Below are 18,015 nucleotides of genomic sequence, written 5' to 3' on the forward strand. Positions count from 1 at the left end.
ACAGACCCCCAGAGAGCTGTGGAGGAGCAAACCAACTCAGAGCAGATACAACAGGGAAGGTAGAACAATGCAAAGCCAGCTTCAGCCAGGGGGGGGCTTTGAGATCGGCTTCTGAGAAGTGGCCACAGAGACAGGAATCTGAGCAGTCCAGAGTTTAAAGGCACAAAGCCATAGTCGCCCATGCTCAAACTTTTATGAGGAGACATTTATATACTCATAGCTTCTTTGGCTGTATTCGCAAATGTGTGGTTAATAACTATTTCTCAAAATATCTTGTGAATCACGAAAGAGAGCAATGAGACTTTTACATGCTCCCTTGTGCTTGTTACTCTGCTTTTAAGAAGATAAAAAGTCCACTGAATTCTATATGGAACTTGGAACAGAGCTGGATATTTTTGTTGCTGTTTTAGTGTTAATATGGCAATAGAAAGAGGTATAACTTCAGTCAGAGCATATCTGATCATCTGTTTTTTATGATTTATAGCAAAGAATTAATATTTAATGTTATCAAGCTCCCAGTTTTACGGTTTCTTTCAGATGCTAAGAATGAAAAATCCACTATAACTAAACTCCTGATCCATAGCAACTTTTAGATTGCTTGTTGTGTTTTGTTGGGTAGAAATTTCAAATAAATATCCAGCCTTAGTCTAGTGGACTAGGTACTGAATTGAAAACAATTTCTATCAGAGATGAGATTGGAATGATTAAAATATTCAAGTGATTACCCCGGATGAGTAAGAAAAATACAGGCTATATAGATGAGTACATGTGCGTTGGAATAACAAAGAGTTTCATTTTCTTATTCTCCAGATGTCAAGTTAGACTAGTCCCCAAAACGCAACTCTTGTGTTTGTTAACTGCTGCCTCAGTCAGACACTCCTGGTCCAATTCTGTTAGAGGCAGAAACTGACCTGCCCCCTTTCTGGCCACTGGGCAACCTGGGAGAGCCCCCCCTTCTCGCCCTCCCCTTCCCACCACAGTCACAACTGAAGGCCATCATTTGCTGCTGCCCTACCTGGTGGTGAAGCCTCAGATCACTGCCTGCCAAAGACTTGCACATTTAATTTTCTTCAACATATTCTTCATTATCTGTTGTGTCCCAGAGACTGCAGGAGAAGAAAGGTATGGAAGAGGAATTTTTACTCTGGTCCCCTTTCCAGAACCTCAGCTCCAACCTACTAAAAGACCAGATCTGCAGATCTCCTTCCCTGTAGCCTAAGACCCCTGAGAGTTCTGCTTTGACGGACTTGCTCTGGGGAGAAAATGTTCCCTTTGACGCAGTGCCCTAAATGGCAGTTAGGTTCCACAGCACCACTCCTAAAAAAGTATTGTTTAGTTACAGAATAAGTTAAATGGGTTTCTGTGGACCAGTACAGAAATCTAGCAAATACTTATCCTTCAGATGTTATAAATAAAATACAACTAATAGCAACTTATAACATAGATGCTATCATCAGGTACAACTAACTTTGATTATTCTCAGATTTGTGTAGTGTGGTTCCCTCCTGTTGCACATTGCTGACTACCTCACCTCATTCAGTCTTTACCTCCTCAAAACTTTCTCTGAAATGGAGAATTTTAGTTCTGCTTCATCACGCATATCACCACCCAAAATATTATTTATTTGATTGGTTACTTACGGTCAGGCTTCCGTACTGGAATGTACCTGTCATAAAGGCAGGTGATTTGTTTCTTATTCAGCAGTGTTCCCAGCGCCTTAAGTAGTGTCCTGCACATCAGAACACATTGCTGCTGGTTTGTTGAATAGAAGATTAACAAACTGGACTCATTATGCACCTTTCTTCCTCTCCACTCTCTACAGAGACCTTAATGTCACTACTTCACTTTCCTTAAACAGAAGTGTTGATATGATCGCTAAGCATCTTTCAAGGCCTAAGACTTTATGATCCTTTGCTCTCTCCTTTCTGACTATGACACAAGAACCTTTGGAAAGAATAAAGAATCCTGCATTTCTTCATATCTCTCCTCCTTTCTTGCTCTGAGCCCAACTCAGAACCAGGGGCTGACTTCCACAGCCCCTCCACACCTCTCCCCTCTTCTGGCTCTGTCTTTCCTGCCCACGGAGACACATGCCTAGAATACTGGAAATTTAGTTAGATGAAGTCAGAAGTACAGGATGTTTCTTGTGCAGATAATCAGATCTTCTTTATGTTTCCATTGTGCAGTCAGAAGTGTGTGATATGAAAGGTAGATGGCTGCACACATACTAAAGTATTGGGAATTCTCCCTTTGGAGAGACAATTCTTTGAAAATACAAATATTCTTGGAAGAGATATCATCTTAAACCAATTCACATTAAGGTGTTAGTAAATTATTGGAGCACTTCTTCTAATTGAAGGTACTAGATGCTTCAGTAAAAATGTACCCTGAAAATTCAGGGGGGGAAAATATGTAGAAAGGAGGGGGGAAGATCATGGAAGATAACATTTATGAACACCGTAGTTTTACCTAGGATTAGTCTTTTTTTAATTTTTTTAATATTTATTCATTTTTTGAGAGAGAGAGAATGAGAGAGACAGAGCACAGTGGGGGAAAGTCAGACAGAAAGGAAGACGCAGAATCTGAAGCAGGCCACAGGCTCTGAGCTGTCAGCACAAACTCACGGACAGCAAGGTCATTACCTGAGCCAAAGTTGGACACTTAACCAACAGAGCCACCCAAGCACCCCTTTCCTAGGATTAATCTTGTTGAGACTTCTAATTTTCTTTTTAAAGAACACTATAAAGTCACTCTGGAAGATGCTAGAAAGAGAATAATCAGAGAAACTTTGTTGCAACTGGATCAAAAGAAGGAATGGGCCACGCAGGTATATTTCAATTTTCTTAAAAACAAAAGTTCTTCCCCTATTTTTTTCCCATGGTATATAACAATGATTAAGATCTTGAGTACTAAAGTTAGTTTAGTTTAAATCACAGCTGTACCGCTTACTGGCAATGTAAACTAAATTTGTTACTTGACTTTTCTGGGCTTCAGTTTCCTAATTTATATATATATAAGAAGATTGGCAATGATATTTACCTTTAAAGAATAGTATGAGGATTAAATGAGATTTTTTTTTAATTTTAGAGTGGGGGGAAGGCAGGGGGGGAGGAAACTTTTTTTATATATATTTGTTCATTTTTTGAGAGAAAGCATGCCCATGCACGTGAGTGAATGAGTGAGGGAGGGGTTGGGGAGGGGACAGAGAATCTGAAGTGGACTCTGCACTGATAGCCGGGAGCCCCATGTGGATCATGATCTGAGCCAAAGTTGGATGCTTAACTGACTGAGCCACCCAGGCACTGAGAGAGAGAGAGAGAGAGAGAGAGAGAGAGAGAGAGAGAGAGAGAGAATCTAAAGCAGGCTCCATGCTTAGTGTAGAGCCAGGCATGGAGCCTGGCACAGCACTCGATTCTACTATCCTGGGATCATTGACCTGAGCCAAAATCAAGTCAGATGCTCAACTAACTGAGCCACCCAGATTGAGCCAGGTGCCCCTAAATGAGATGATTTAAGTAGCATAGTGACTCATAAAAAATAAAAAAATAAAAAAGAGCTCAGTAAATTGTTACTCAGTTATTTTTAAGTAATAATGACTACAACAAATTATCAAATAAAAGTTTTGGATGTGTTATAGAATGAAATATGATTTGTCTAAAAAGTACTTTCATATATATCCAAACCTAAGAAATTACTCCACATTGCTAGAGGTTTAAAGATTTGGGACATAAAAAAATGTTTGAGATATGGTTTCCAATATTATATGTTTTCTAATCCTTTTGTTTTTCACAAAATATCTGAATCTTTTCTTTTCACTGTTCTTCCCCTGTCCCCAGACTACCTTCTCAGTTAGTGAGGTCCCCACTGGGATTGTCTCTTCATCAAGAATATCTCTTCTTCAGAATCATAAGCATTGGTCTTCTCTAAAGTTCCTCATTGAATTTCAGTTGCTTTGGTTTGTTGCTTACGTGTTAGTTTAGTTGTTCTTTCAGTTACCATCCCATTGCATGATTTTTACAGATTTATGCAAATATAGAGGATTATGGAGAACTTGCCAATAGTTTACTGCCCATAAAATTCAGCCCCTTTGTGACAGAATATGACTTAATGGTGAAATCAACATTAAAATGATCTGAACATAGTTAAGATGATTAAAAATGCATCTGTAAATCAAATATCTTTCAAATATACATATTCAATATATAATGAAGACTGTTCCAGATACTGTTCTGAGCCTTTTATATTTATGTCTCTCAATAATCCTATAAGACAGGGACTTGCTAATGAGAAGGCTGAAGCACAGAGAAATTTTGTGACTTTCCCAGAGCAAGAGGCAGAATCGAGAGATTCAATTTAAGGTGTCTTCTTCAGATCACTGCTCTTAATCGTTACACTATACATTTTCTTTTCTCTACATAATTCACACACATGAATGAAATTTCCCCATTTTTATCTGGCTGTTTTAGCATACATTTAACTTCTGATAATCCACTGTTGTACAACCTCAGCTGCAATGTTGGAGTCACCTGAGAAATTGGTTAACTCAGTCAGTGCCTGGGTCCTGTGCACAGAGATGCTCATGTAATTGACCTACAATGTTGCATTGGCTTCTGGATTTTTCAAACTGTCCAGGAGATTATAGCATATGGCCAAAGTTGAAAACCTCTGCTCCATTTTTGGTAAATGAAGCCATTAGCCATCTAACTTCAGTTATGAGCTATGTCCTGCTTTTGTTCAAATGAAATTCTGTGTTCCAGGAAACCTTAGAATTATCAGTTGTAGCTGGAGTATAAAAGTTCCTAGTTCCTGGGGAATACAGGTCCACTCTTAGTTTAATTAGTGTGATTTAAATAAAAAAATTATTGCAAATCTTCCAACACTAAAGACTTAGATAAGTTTATTCTTAACATAGTTTTAAATTATTCCTGTGAATGCTTATGATCTATAGGAGTTTTCCTAATTTCTCTTCTTTAGGTTGTGCCCCTCGGCCACTGAATATGGAATTTATAACATGGTATCCATATAAAAGTACCTCACAGATAAATACAATCTTTCATCCACTATAAAGTTTGAGTGAAACTATAAATATACAAGTAATTGAAAATGAATTTACATTTTGTGAACCTACTGACAAAGTAATACTTTTCCTGTTTTCTTCATCTAAAATAACTTTCTCAGGAGACTGTCTAGCTATAGCCTGCTACCCTGAAACTATTTGCTATTAAGTTTGTAAATATATATATTGTTATTACTGACATACAGAAATATCTCAAATTAAAAAAGGTAGTAATAGAATCTATTCATGCTTTTTGCTATATGTTGGATTACGACTGTGACCATAAACTTGAAGAATAGTTGATCACTGCAGTTCAGCCACCTTAATTATGGAGCAGATCACTTCTTTTTTTTTTTAACATTTATTTTTGAGAGAGAGAGAGAGAGAGAGAGAGAGACAGTGCGAATGGGGGAGAGGCAGAGAGAGAGGGAGACACGGAATCCGAAGCAGGTTCCAGGCTCTGAGCTGTCAGCACAGAGCCGGATGCAGGGCTTGAACCCACAAACCTCAAGATCATGACCTGAGCCAAAGCCGGATGCCCAGCTGACTGAGCCACCTAGGCGTCCCATAGGAGCAGATTACTTAATGATTGATTTCACCATGGCAATCAGGTTCATTCACAATAGAAGCCAAATTGAATGGATAACTGCTATTGAGTTCTCTAAATCACCTGTATTAGGCAGTGCAAATCAGCAAAAATAATACAATAGGAGAATAAAGAAGAACTGAAGCAAAAGTTCTTAGGTATGTTTCCAAAGTAATTGCAAAACATAAGTTAAAATGAATGATCAGCTAAGTTGATGTTGAACCACCATGTTACAATTCTTCCTTAATACAGAAACTTTCTTTTAGAATGCCATAAGGTTCATTGACAAAGGCAGCTACCGAGAGATCCGGGAGAATGACTGGCTAAAAAGAGAGGTGAGTGGAATTTTAAAAGCAATTTCTTCTTTCTCATTTTTTTGAACTGAAAATGACTTTCATTTATGAGCTAAAGGCATGGGAAAAACACAGATTTGTGGCTAGCTGAGGTAAAATAAAATTCAAGTGGAATCCTAATCTTATTATAAGCTGTTACTCAATGAGTACCATCAACAATTTCATTAATAATCAGAAGTCATTTTTTGACATCATAATTAATGCAATATACTCAAATGTTTGAAGTTTCTCATGCCCTAAATTGATCTGGTCTTTCTCAAGACGCTACTTCCTTCTGGGTGGTGGGAGGAAGGCTAAAGGATCATTCTAACCTCATTCTCTGCTGTTTTTAATTGCCCCTTTGGGATGACGTGGTCTCCTTTACTCCTTAAATTTCCTTACTTCCCCCTGCACTTCTGGAAGATGGACCCTGTTGTCTAAGAAGGTGGGGTTACATGCCCTCTTGTGGGGCGTATTATTAAAGAGGGTTCAGATCTATGGGATTTCCTTTGGACCTTTGCTCCCTCTGCCTTTCATCTGTAGAAGACTTGCATCTGTCTCCTCCCTGCACTAGTGACTTCTGAATGGACTGTTCTAGCCTTTTGGACATTGTGTTGCAGCCAACACCAAACCCACAATTACAGCCATTTGCCAATGATCAAGATGCCCCTTCCCACTGCAATCTCTATATCCTATCCTAGCTTGGTCCTTAGACTGTCTTCTGGAAAGCATGCAGAAACCAGTGGACCCAGCATGCTGCCTTAGACTCAACTATCTACTTGTCTCCCTATACCAGTGCTACAATATTGCTCTTGCTGAATGTGATCATGTGAGGACTTATAGACCTTCTTTGTTATGAAGCACTGTCCTGTTTTCCTTACATTGTACATACTAGTCCCTCTGCCTTATCTCCTTACCTTCTCACCCTCCTCTGCCTGGAAAACTTTGACTCTTTCTTTAGACACAGACCTTGATGACTAATTTCTTTCTGAATCATTTTGCATTTCCCCCAGAAAGTCTTGAGTACTTTTTCCTCAGTGCTCTCTTGTTTCATTGTAACTCTTGCTAAAATATGTTGAAATTGTCTGTTTATGCATCTATCTCCTCATTGCACAGAGCAGCCTCTGCCTTTTCAACTACATGTCCATGAAAACTAATACATAATCTATGTTCACTAAATAGTTATTGAATGAAAGAATGTCTATGAGTATAGATATACTCATTGGGGCAATGAATCAAGTACATGGCTTAGATCTTGGGTGAAGATGTGAGAGCATGTTATTGGATATAACAGGTAGATAATCTTTGGTCTAGATGTTACAAGGGTGCTACAGAAAATGTGCAAAACTCACTACTTTGAAATTGCCTTTACATTCAAACAAGGAGTCACCCAAACTGTGCTTAGATACCATCTATGAAAGAAAACTCAGTATCTTTTGAAAGAATTCACTTCAACTACACACAGCTCTTGTTGGCAAGTTATATGTATGTCATTCTCAAATCACTAACGTGATTTCTTCAGCATTATACCTTACCTCTATACCTATATTTTTATTTGCCTACCAAATATTTCCACATGGATGTCCCAAAGGTACTCAACATACCTAAAGCAGAACTCATTAAATTTCTCCTTAAATTTTCACTTCTTGCATTTCCTTTTTCACCATCTGCTCAGACACTTGAAGTAAAACTGTCACTGTCACCTTCTTTTCTTTTTTCCCTGCCTCCTATTTGGCTGAACAGTATTGGTGAGTCTAGGAAACAAGGAATTTAAAAATTAATGTGCTTTCTATAATATTGACAATTATCTTTAAGTTGCCTTCATAAAGTCATGGTCAATAGGAGTCCATCCTACTTCCAAAATGAATCAAGAGGAATCCCCAGTTTTGAAAAATGAATATTGATTTTAAAAAACTCACAGTGAAGGGCTTAATCAGCTCAGGGTCGGACTCTTGACCTCAGCTCAGGTCTTGATCTCAGGGTCATGAGATCAAGCCCTGCTTTGGGGTCCATGCTGGGTGTGAAGCCTACTTAAAAAAACAATAATAATAACAATAATAATAATATAATAACAAAATAAGTTAAATTAAAAAATTTAAAAACTCAAGGTGAGCTTAACAGGTAAAGAGTATTAGGGAAGAGTTTAGTTTTGATACTTTTATTGAATACAATAGTATAATCCTAATTATAATAATTTCACAATTCAAACCTTAAATCCTATAAGATGTCATAGATATTAGGTTCAGAGGAAATGATGGCAAACATTTATATTTGACTGATAAGAAAGGCTTTTTTGGTGTTTTGAGCCTTCCTACTAAAGCCACAAATTACAGTTTGTTTTGTTTTCTTCTCAGAATTCAGTAGAAATAAAAGACACAAAAAATGTCAAATCTAATTAAATCATGAACAAAAGAGCTTAGTAATAAAGGACAAATCATTTTAAGGAAATTTAGTAGATTTAATTTCTCCTTATTTCAATAAATATTTATTTTAGCGTTATTAAATTTACTCCCAAAATTAATTAAAACCATCTCTGGTTATAAGTATTATCATAAGAATTGAAAATTGCCTGGAAATGGAATAATGTATGTCAATTAATTTCTTTGAGGAAGGTTTAGAATGAGTAACAAGGGGTATTTAATAATGGAACTCCTGAAAATATTTCTCCATTTAACCATCTTTCAACAATAACCAAACAGTTAGATCTGTGGGAAGGATATGAAATGTCCCCTGCATGCCTTCCATTATCTGGTTTTATTTAGTATGCATATTAAGGAAATGAAGAAAAACTGAAATTTACAAATGACTTAGACTAACTCAACAAATAGAAGGCAAATAAAACTAGACAAAGAAAGGGATTCAAAGAGGTTAGTAATCAGAGTTTCAAGGGTGAGGAGGCATAAAGCTAACTGGGACCTTGCAGGGGAAAATTTCAAGAACATGCATTTAATTCAGGATCCTAGGTCTCTGACTTATAATAGTTTTAACTAAATTCTTTCTCAATTTCTTGGATATTTGAGGATGGGGAAGATGAGGAAGGAAAAGCAGTCTTCTACTTCTTAATTTTCAGTTTCTTACCCTAGAAATCTAAAGGTACTTTTCATCTCCCTAACATTTCGAAAGGCTGGAAAGGAGACATTAATTTCTGAGAACCTTAGTTAGTAGCCCAAAGGGGTACATGATGCCACAAGACATCCTTAGCTTGAGAGGTCGGACCCCAAGGGGCCCTCATTCCAAGCTTTGGAAGAAGACAAAAACTGTGTGTGCTGCCTCCCAAGCATGCCAAGTCCTTGGGTCAAACATTTCCAAATGTTCTATCAATTCCTTCTGTTTACAACCTCTAAATATAATTTCTTTCTCATCCTTTGACATTTGAAAATTATTAACTTTTCTTTAAGGCATTCAAGCCTGTAATTGAACTGTTTATCTCCCAACACATGAGATCCTAAAGCACCAGCCCCTTGCTTTCTAATTTAGTATTATGGACTGAAACGGTTTTGCTAAATTGTTTAAGGCAGGTAAAAAATATATGCTTTTCTTTTGAACTCCAAGCCACCAGCAATATTTGAGCTTCTTTTTTTTTTTTTTTAAGATTTTATCTTTAAGTAATCTCCACACCCAACGTGGGGCTCGAACTCACGAGATCAAGAGTTGCAAGCCTTACCAACTGAGCCAGCCAGGCGCCCCTATTTGAGCCTTTTCTATGGTACCAGTGTTGTTTTATGTTACAAATATTTGTGTATTTGTTCACTGCATTGTAAACTTCTTTGAAGGAAGGAGCTATGCCTTATTCACTTTTGTGTCCCTCTGTCTCGCACAGAATCTTGCCCATAGTAGGAATTCAAGCATGTAATACATGACTTATGTGATAGAGATAGGAATGTGGTAATATACGGAATGCTTCCCAAATCAAAAATACAATAAATATATTTAATTACAAATCAAAAATGTTAGCTATCTAAGTATTCTTGGCAACTCCTAACAAGAAATACTGAATCTAAACCCCTGAACATTTTTTGTTTCATCATATTCTTCTGAAATACTTTTTCCAGTTTATTTTCTATTATTCTTACCAGTCTATTGCTTTCTCTTTTGTACTGTTGCTTCTCATTTTGCTATCGTCCTGACCTCTTTCTGTGAGCATCTCTCAGGGCAGCACCTGTATAGCTCATACTATATGAGGCAGGGAAAAAGGTGAGTTGGGAGTTCTGTCTAGTAACATTCTGTGTATTTTTCCCACTATCAAGCCTTCTTTAGACAAAAGTTATCAAAATACACTTCTTAAAGACTGATGGGGATTCTGTCAATAGAAGCAGCATGTTCATATTTAAGTTAGCCACATTTCTTTACTAAACGTCAAACCTGCTATGTCTGTCAATGACCTTCCATCACCTGCAAAATAAAAACTAGTGCTTTATTATGCTAAGTGAAATAAGTCAGTCAGAGAAAGACAGATATCATATGTTTTCACTCATATGTGGAACTTGAGAAACTTAACAGAAGACCATGGGGGAAGGGAAGGGGAAAAAATAGTTACAAATAGAGAGGGAGGAAGGCAAACCATAAGAGACTCTTAAATACAGAGAACAAACTGAGGGTTGATGCAGGGGGTGCAGGGGAGAGGGGAAATGGGTGATAGGGATTGAGGAGGGCACTTGTTGGGATGAGCACTGGGTATTGTACGTAAGCAATGAATCACAGGAATCTACCCCCCAAATCAAGAGTACACTGTATACACTGTATGTTAGCCAACTTGACAATAAATTATATTAAAAAAAAAAAAAGAAAAACTAGACCCGTTAGCATTATTTGGCTCTTCCCTAATTGTCCAATTTCTCTCCTACTTCTCCCCGCTTCCACTTTGTAGCTATCTACACCAAAATGATTGTGCCTAACATGTGGTTCCTTCTGCCTAGAATGTACCCTCTTTTGTTGCCTAGAGAATCCCTACTTGGCCTTCAAGATCCAGATTAGATGTCATCTCCTCTATTAATTCCCCTTTATCTCCTACACTAGACATAGGGTGAACCTCCCCCCCGTACCTGGACAGCTTCCGTTATGGTTTGATCACACTGCTTTCTGTTTTTATCACCATCTTCCCCCACTTACATGGATAAGTTAATTAGTCTTATTTTTGTTTATCTATACCTCCAGCTCATAGATAAGTCCAGTGATGTTTTTGAAGGGTAGGAAAGGACAACTCCTACCATTCACTAATAACTGCCTTGCCAAAAAAGTACTGCACATAATCTAGAAAAGAGACCCACCTATTCCTTCTTAGAGAGGAAGGACAAAACAAACCCAGTAATCAATAATACAGGATAGATCTTCCCCTTAGGCAAATGGATTTTTAAGAGTTGAATTTCTTATAGAAGACTAGATAGAAGTAAGTCAACAAGTACCAACATTCATTCTCTTCTTCTGAAAACAGATTGCAAATCACAGGAGGGAAACTGAAGAATTAGAAAATACTATTCATAAACTGGAAGAAGAAAACTTGGTGCTTATTGATCAACTATTCAACTGTAGACTTGTGGATCTCAAAATACCCAGGTGAAAGTCATTACCATATCTAGAAAGTAGTTTGTCAATGTTTGTATCTGTAAAAAAGTTATTTTTATTTATTTTTTAATGTTTATTTTATTTTTGAGAGAGAGACAGAGTGCAAGCAGGGAAGGGGCAGAGAGAGAGAGAGGGAGACACAGAACCTGAAGCAGGCTCCAGGATCTGAGCTGTCAGCATAGAGCCTGCTGTGGGTCTCAAACCCATGAACCATGAGATCATGAGCTGAGCCAAAGCCATACATTTAACCAACTGAACCACCCAGGCACCCCCAAAAGTTATTATTTTTAAAAGATGATTTAATATTTGATACTCCAGCAAGATGACAATTGTTGAAAAGAAAAGAACTCACAAAACAGCCATGATGAAGGTGTAATATTATAATCGACCATTGATACAGTGCAAACTGTGGCTTGCTTTTTCTAGCAATGCACTGTAGTCATAATAGCAAACACTTAACATGAATATCACAACTGCTGACCTTCAAAAGCCTCCACGTCAGCAGGGAAGAGAGGCATAAAAATCAAAGCATACCTGTGAAGCAGAAGAAGTATGAGGTGTGGAGTTAGCACAACAAGGAAGTGATCAACTTTGTGGTAACTTCCTGGAGGTCTTCTGGGCTTCTAGTTACCTTGTGGACTGTACAATTGTTTCCTTTAGTAGTTAGTGGAAGAGTCAAACTATCTTGTAGGCAGAGAAAATCTTCCTGCACAAGAGAAACCAAATGTGTATTTTAGGTTCTTTTTCTTGCCTGACAAAAGAATTCTTAATACACCAGCCTTGAGGAAAACTAGGGCCCTGGAATATGGATTAAAACTCAAAGTGGTGATTATAATTTGGGCAGGTAGTCAGAAACAAGAAATAATCTAAATAGTAGCATGAGAAGGGAAAGAATCACACAAATGTAGGGTGTACATGTGTTCGATGGGAAACAAATGTCTGGGTCTAGGAATTAAAGCAGAGAAATTCAACGTGGTGGAAGGACCATGAAAAAATTTCTACCTAAATGGTTCCTGTGGCTTGTGTGGCATGGAAAAATACCATTTGTGACATAATCAGGTATTTTTTGTTTGCAAACTTCCTGATGTGTGGATACAGGTAAGTTGTGGGGGGTTTTGTTTGCTGGGCTAAGTGATGGGCATCAGGATACAAGATTGGAGAAACTGGGAGATAGGGCAGTTGCGCTGCAGGCTGAAAGCTGGGCGGGGCAGGGTAGAAAAAGGGGCCCTCTGCTCCCTTCCACAATGTCCGTGTGATGCCCTGCAGAGGTAGACACCAATGCAGATGAGGCAGGCAGTCGGGCCAAATGAATTGGCTGTTTCCTGGACGCTTGAATTCCCAGTCTCTTGAGCTGATGCTCTTGAGGGGTCCTCTGGGGAAGGGCCTCACTGTGCCCCATAATAGGCACACCCACTTGCCAGCTGTCTTCTGTCTGATCAGGTCTCCAGCTCCACTCTCCTGTCCTGCCTGCTGCTGCTGCCTTCTTAGCAGTCAGGTCTAATCTCCGCAGCCAGTGCTGGCTCTGTGGCTTAACAAGCACTGCTGTACCTGCCATCCACCGTCCTCTTTCCCTTAGGAAGGAGCTACCCTCCAAACAGATGACTCCACTTGCTGCTTTGATCAGCTCAGTCTGGCATATCTGATTTGGTGCTGCCATGGATGTGAATTACTAGTTACAACAAAGAGGAATTCCTTCACTGGCCAGAGAGAACTTGGCAGTGACAGGCAGGGAGAGGAGAAACTTTTAATGGAGATTCTCATTAAGTTGTTTGCTGTGTCCTATGCAATTTAACCCTGTCCAGTTTAACCCCTAACCCCACAAAAATCTTCAGTAGAACTGGCAACGTTCATCAGTGCCTTGTGGGTTGATTTTCTTCAGTGAGAGATATGAGTGTTTTGTCTTGCCTTAGAGTTGGGAGAGATGAATTCAAAATCTGACCAAGCAAAAAGAAACAGCATGGGCGACATTTATAAGAACTGGGTTAGGTACCCTGGTATATGCTTCCAAGGATGGTTTTCCTTCATAACCAGCATTTATCACACTCACGATTACTTATTTAATGTCTGCTTCCTTGCTAGATTGTAAATTGTCTGAGGCAAGTGTTTAGGACATTTTAGAAAGATCTGCATAAAGGAACAGAAATGTGTAAACCCTTCATTTCTGTTACACTACTTTTCCAGAAGGGTAACTCCACGCATATTCAGCAGCTTTTACTGTAACCCATTTTCAAGTCAAAGAAATGTAACACATATTGCATATTTTATGGCAACTTCCATTTTCACCTATTTGTTGAGAACTCAGTCCTATATAATACTAGAAGGGGGTGAGAAGTAGACACAAACTGTGCCCAGAGGAAATAGAAAAAGTTGTTTTCCTATTTGGCTGAAAAATGGGGTATTCTAGCTAATAGAGTTACTACCTTTCCCATCCAATGCTCCCCAGACATTTTCCTTTCACAACCCACAAAGAACATCACAGTATTTGTTTAACACATGAGAGGAGGTAAATGTCCACCAGAGGTGACTTCCCAGGGACTCCAGTGCCACAGAACTAGACTAAGTGGACCAATACCTATATAATAGCATTCTTTAAATATTTTCTATATCATCAAGTGTTGCCCTATGATGGTATAAAAATGACAATAAATTAATGATTGAGACAGAATCCAGATTTATGAAGTTTATGACATTTAGTAAGATCATAATTATTCAAAAGGGTAAAACCACTTGGGCACCTGGGTGGCTCTGTCGGTTAAGCGACTGACTTCTGCTCAGGTCATGATCTCACGGTTAGTGAGTTCGGGCCCTGCATCAGGCCCTGCATCAGGCTATCCGCATCCCCCCCTTCCCGTCCCCCATTCACACACTCTCACGTGTGTGCTCTCTCTAAAAAATAAGTAAACATTTTTTTTTAGGGACACCTGGGTGGCTCAGTCGGTTGAACGTCAGACTTCAGCCTAGGTCATGATCTCGCCATTCCTGAGTTTGAGCCCTGCATAGTACTCTGTGCTGACAGGCTGGAGTATGTTTCAGATTCTTTCTCCCTCTTTCTCTCTCTCTGCCCTTCCCCAGCTTGTGCTCTGTCTCTATCTCTTAAAAATAAATAAACATTAAAAATAAGTAAACATTTTTTTAAAAAAAGAAGTTTTATAAACATAAATATTGTATGTAGTTACATTATTTGCTTGAAACTTAAGCATTTTGAAGAACGCTTTACTCATGTTCTTTAAATAATTGACAACCTGTAATCCAGGGGCTTCACCCTGACTGCTGAGCTGCTAAGCATGAGGGGTGGTTTGACTACCGACAAGAGTGCAATTCATGCTGTCTTCGGGAAAACTTCATGGAAAAGTTACATGGAGCTTTCCAGACATCGTATTTTCTGGTTGCAAGTTCAGTGGGCGCTGCAAAGCAGAGAACAGGATTAAACACATGCCCAGAGAGCTTCAATAGCAGACGTACAGCTCCCCAGGCTTGGAGCTGCAACATGGCACTTGGCGACAGACAGCACCTCGATGTCATCTGGGATTCTTGCTGCTTGTTGTCCTTCTCTTTCCCTCTCCATCTTAAAACCACTCATTCAGGCCACGGCTGTTGCTCACCTGGACTACTACAACAGCACCCTAACTGGTGCCAAGCTCACTTTCATTTCCAGAACATTAAGTGTGTCACTCCCTTATCACACAATGCCCTTCCTCACCCCAAACTCTTCCCTGGCAAATAGCCCCTGGTTCTTCAAGACTCCACTCAGGTCCCATCTCCTCCTGGAAACCTTCCCTTACCTCCTAAAAGCTCAACCAGGTGTGCCTTCTCTCTGTGCCATAGCACTTCTCACACTACCCCCATCACCCATCAGGGTACAGAATGTCACCCTAAAGTACTGTAAGTCCATCTGCCACCCCCTTGGGCCTCATGCTTCTCCAGGGGAGAAACTGTCTCAATTTTCATCTGTGTGTCTCCAGAACCTAGCAGAGACACAGACACCAGTGACCAGATGGTACAATGTTTGTTGACAGACTGCTTTTCTCATTTATTCTTTTTAGGCGACTGTATCTTACTCAAGCTGCTGGACAGACAGTGACACCTGAGGTGCCTTTGGAGTTGCCAGAAACATTTAAAGGTATTATTTTATCGTAATGGTGACAGGTTTTTTTTTAAATAACAACTACTTATTGAGCATCTATGACAGGTACCTCGTACCCAAGAGCTATTCAGGGAATAGGTATGTGCCAGTTTCTCCATATTTCTCTTCTCCTTGCAGCACTTGTCCTAACCCACCTCCTTTCTCTAGTCCTGTTTTCAAATTCAAGTCACCACGTTTCACGTGGTGTATGTAATTCAGTATTACATAAATACTGGTGGAGAGGGATGGAGTGCTGTCTATACTGGAGTATTTCTGGGTTCTAATTTAGCCAACCAACCAAAATAACAACACACACGAGTTACCATATGATTACCAAAACCTGTTAGCTAAGAGAATGGAATAAACTTGGAGATTCTAAAAATGGGGCTCACTCTCACATTAATATATAGACTCTACATTCCTCAAAGATCTTTCAAATTAAAAATGTGACAAAGTGTATATTGCATTTTCATTTTATCTGTCCCAAAATAATCAATCTCTTTGTATTTATCCCAGAAGAGTCAAAATTGCAATCTGTAGAAGTAAAAAGTGGAAACACGATGAGCTCCTCAGCTGAGAGCTGTGCTTTATGTGTCACTCGTGAGGATGGGACCAGGCACAGCAAGGACCTGAAGACAGATGAGGAAAGTGACTCATGCACAGGGTTTGGGGCCTCTGATATGAAATACTTACTGTATGAGGATGATCAGGATTTCAAGGTAAGATTCATGCAAAAAAAATTCTGACTCCTAAGAGAATGCTGTTTTATTAATTAATGGAGAAAATTAACCTATAATACGGATACTGAAAATTTCTGTTTGCAATTATTAGTAAAATTGGCCCACCATTCACATCTCTCATTAGACACAATTTTCACTCCTACCCATGTGCAATTTGCTGTGTATATTCACTAATAGAGTTCCATTCCTAGTATACAATGTAAGTTATCTAATGCCATATAACAAATCATCTCCAAACTTAGTGGCTTGTAACTTCTGTGGCTTATAACTTCTTTCATAACTTCTGTTGGTTAGGAATTTGAGAAGGGCTCCACTGGACACTTCTCACTTGGGCCCTGAGGAGTTGCAGTCATATGTCAGCTGGGGCTACAGTCACCTGAAGGCTTGGCTAGAGTAGGAGGAGATCCACTTCCAAGGTGGCTCACTCACATGGCTGGCAAGTTGATGCTGGCCAAGCTGGGACCCTCAGTTCTTCATCACACGGGCCTCTCGTGGGGTGCCTTTATTGTCTCTTGGTTATGGTGTCAGGCTTCTCCCAGGACAAGCAATACCAGAGACCAAGGTAAGAGCCGCAATATTTTGTATGACTTAGCCTTGGAAATCACACACCATCACTTCCATCATATTCTATTGGTTGATGTAGTTACAAAGCTCCACCCAAGGGGAGGGAATGTAGCTCCTGCATCTGAAAAGAGGAAGGAGCATCATATTCTAAGAAAAGCATGTGGGGGGTGCCTGGGTGGCTCAGTTGGTTGAGCGTCTAACTTTGGCTCAGGTCATGATCTCACAATTCATGGGACCAAGCCCCACATCAGGTTTTGTGCTGACCATGCAGAGCCTGTTTCGGATTCTGTCTTCCTCTCTCTGACCCTCCTTCTCTCCCTCTCTGTCCTTTATATATATATGTGTGTATATATATATATATATATATATATAAAGAAATCATGTGGCTCTCTTCCACTGTACACTGTTTTTTTTTTTTTCCTTCCCCTCCCCCATGGGTTTCTGTTAAGTTTCTCAGGATCCACCTAAGAGTGAAAACATGGTATCTGTCTTTCTCTGTATGGCTTATTTCACTTAGCATAACACTCTCCATTTCCATCCATGTTTCTACAATACCCATGTTTTGGGTATTGAGGAGGGCACCTTTTGGGATGAGCACTGGGTGTTGTATGGAAACCAATTTGACAATAAACTTCATATATTGAAAAAAAATAATAAATAAATAAAAGACAGAGATTGTCATAGTGGATCAAAAAACACAACCCAACTCTATGTTGTCCACAAAAATACACTTAAATATAAAGACCTGTATAAACTGAAAGCAAATGGATAGAGAAAATAGACCATAAAAAAAAAAAAAGAAAGAAATCATGTGGGACAGGATACCTATTACTGTGGCCATCACTGGAAAGTACAAACCACCATATATACAATATTAGGTGAAACCTGGAGTATCAAAGCTTTTTAATTTTAAAACCTTTTTGGTATATTCCAATTACTCCCACATCTATCCCTTGTTATCTTCCTTCTTGGTACTACTAATAACTTTAAAAGTCATCCTAGAACTTAGGGGGCACTTGGGTGGCTCAATTGGTTAAGCATGTAATTCTTGA

At 39.1% G+C, this 18,015-nt stretch overlaps 1 protein-coding gene across 10 annotated transcripts in view; it reads left to right on the top strand.

The window, feature by feature from the left end:
- CCDC83 (coiled-coil domain containing 83) overlaps positions 1-18,015 on the top strand; it is a 54,281-nt gene that overhangs the window by 34,570 nt on the left and 1,696 nt on the right. For 9 of the 10 annotated variants that reach the window (XM_027039949.2, XM_027039951.2, XM_027039954.2 and 6 more), the window contains 5 exons: positions 2,736-2,827; positions 5,909-5,977; positions 11,406-11,527; positions 15,580-15,656; positions 16,176-16,378. In XM_027039949.2, the coding sequence (XP_026895750.2) occupies positions 2,736-2,827; positions 5,909-5,977; positions 11,406-11,527; positions 15,580-15,656; positions 16,176-16,378 (563 nt within the window). The remainder of the gene's footprint in view (positions 1-2,735; positions 2,828-5,908; positions 5,978-11,405; positions 11,528-15,579; positions 15,657-16,175; positions 16,379-18,015) is intronic. The other variant, XM_053202598.1, reaches the window with a different exon arrangement.

Source organism: Acinonyx jubatus, chromosome D1 (genome assembly GCF_027475565.1).
Source record: "Acinonyx jubatus isolate Ajub_Pintada_27869175 chromosome D1, VMU_Ajub_asm_v1.0, whole genome shotgun sequence".
In the NCBI taxonomy this organism is placed as follows: Eukaryota; Metazoa; Chordata; class Mammalia; order Carnivora; family Felidae; genus Acinonyx; species Acinonyx jubatus.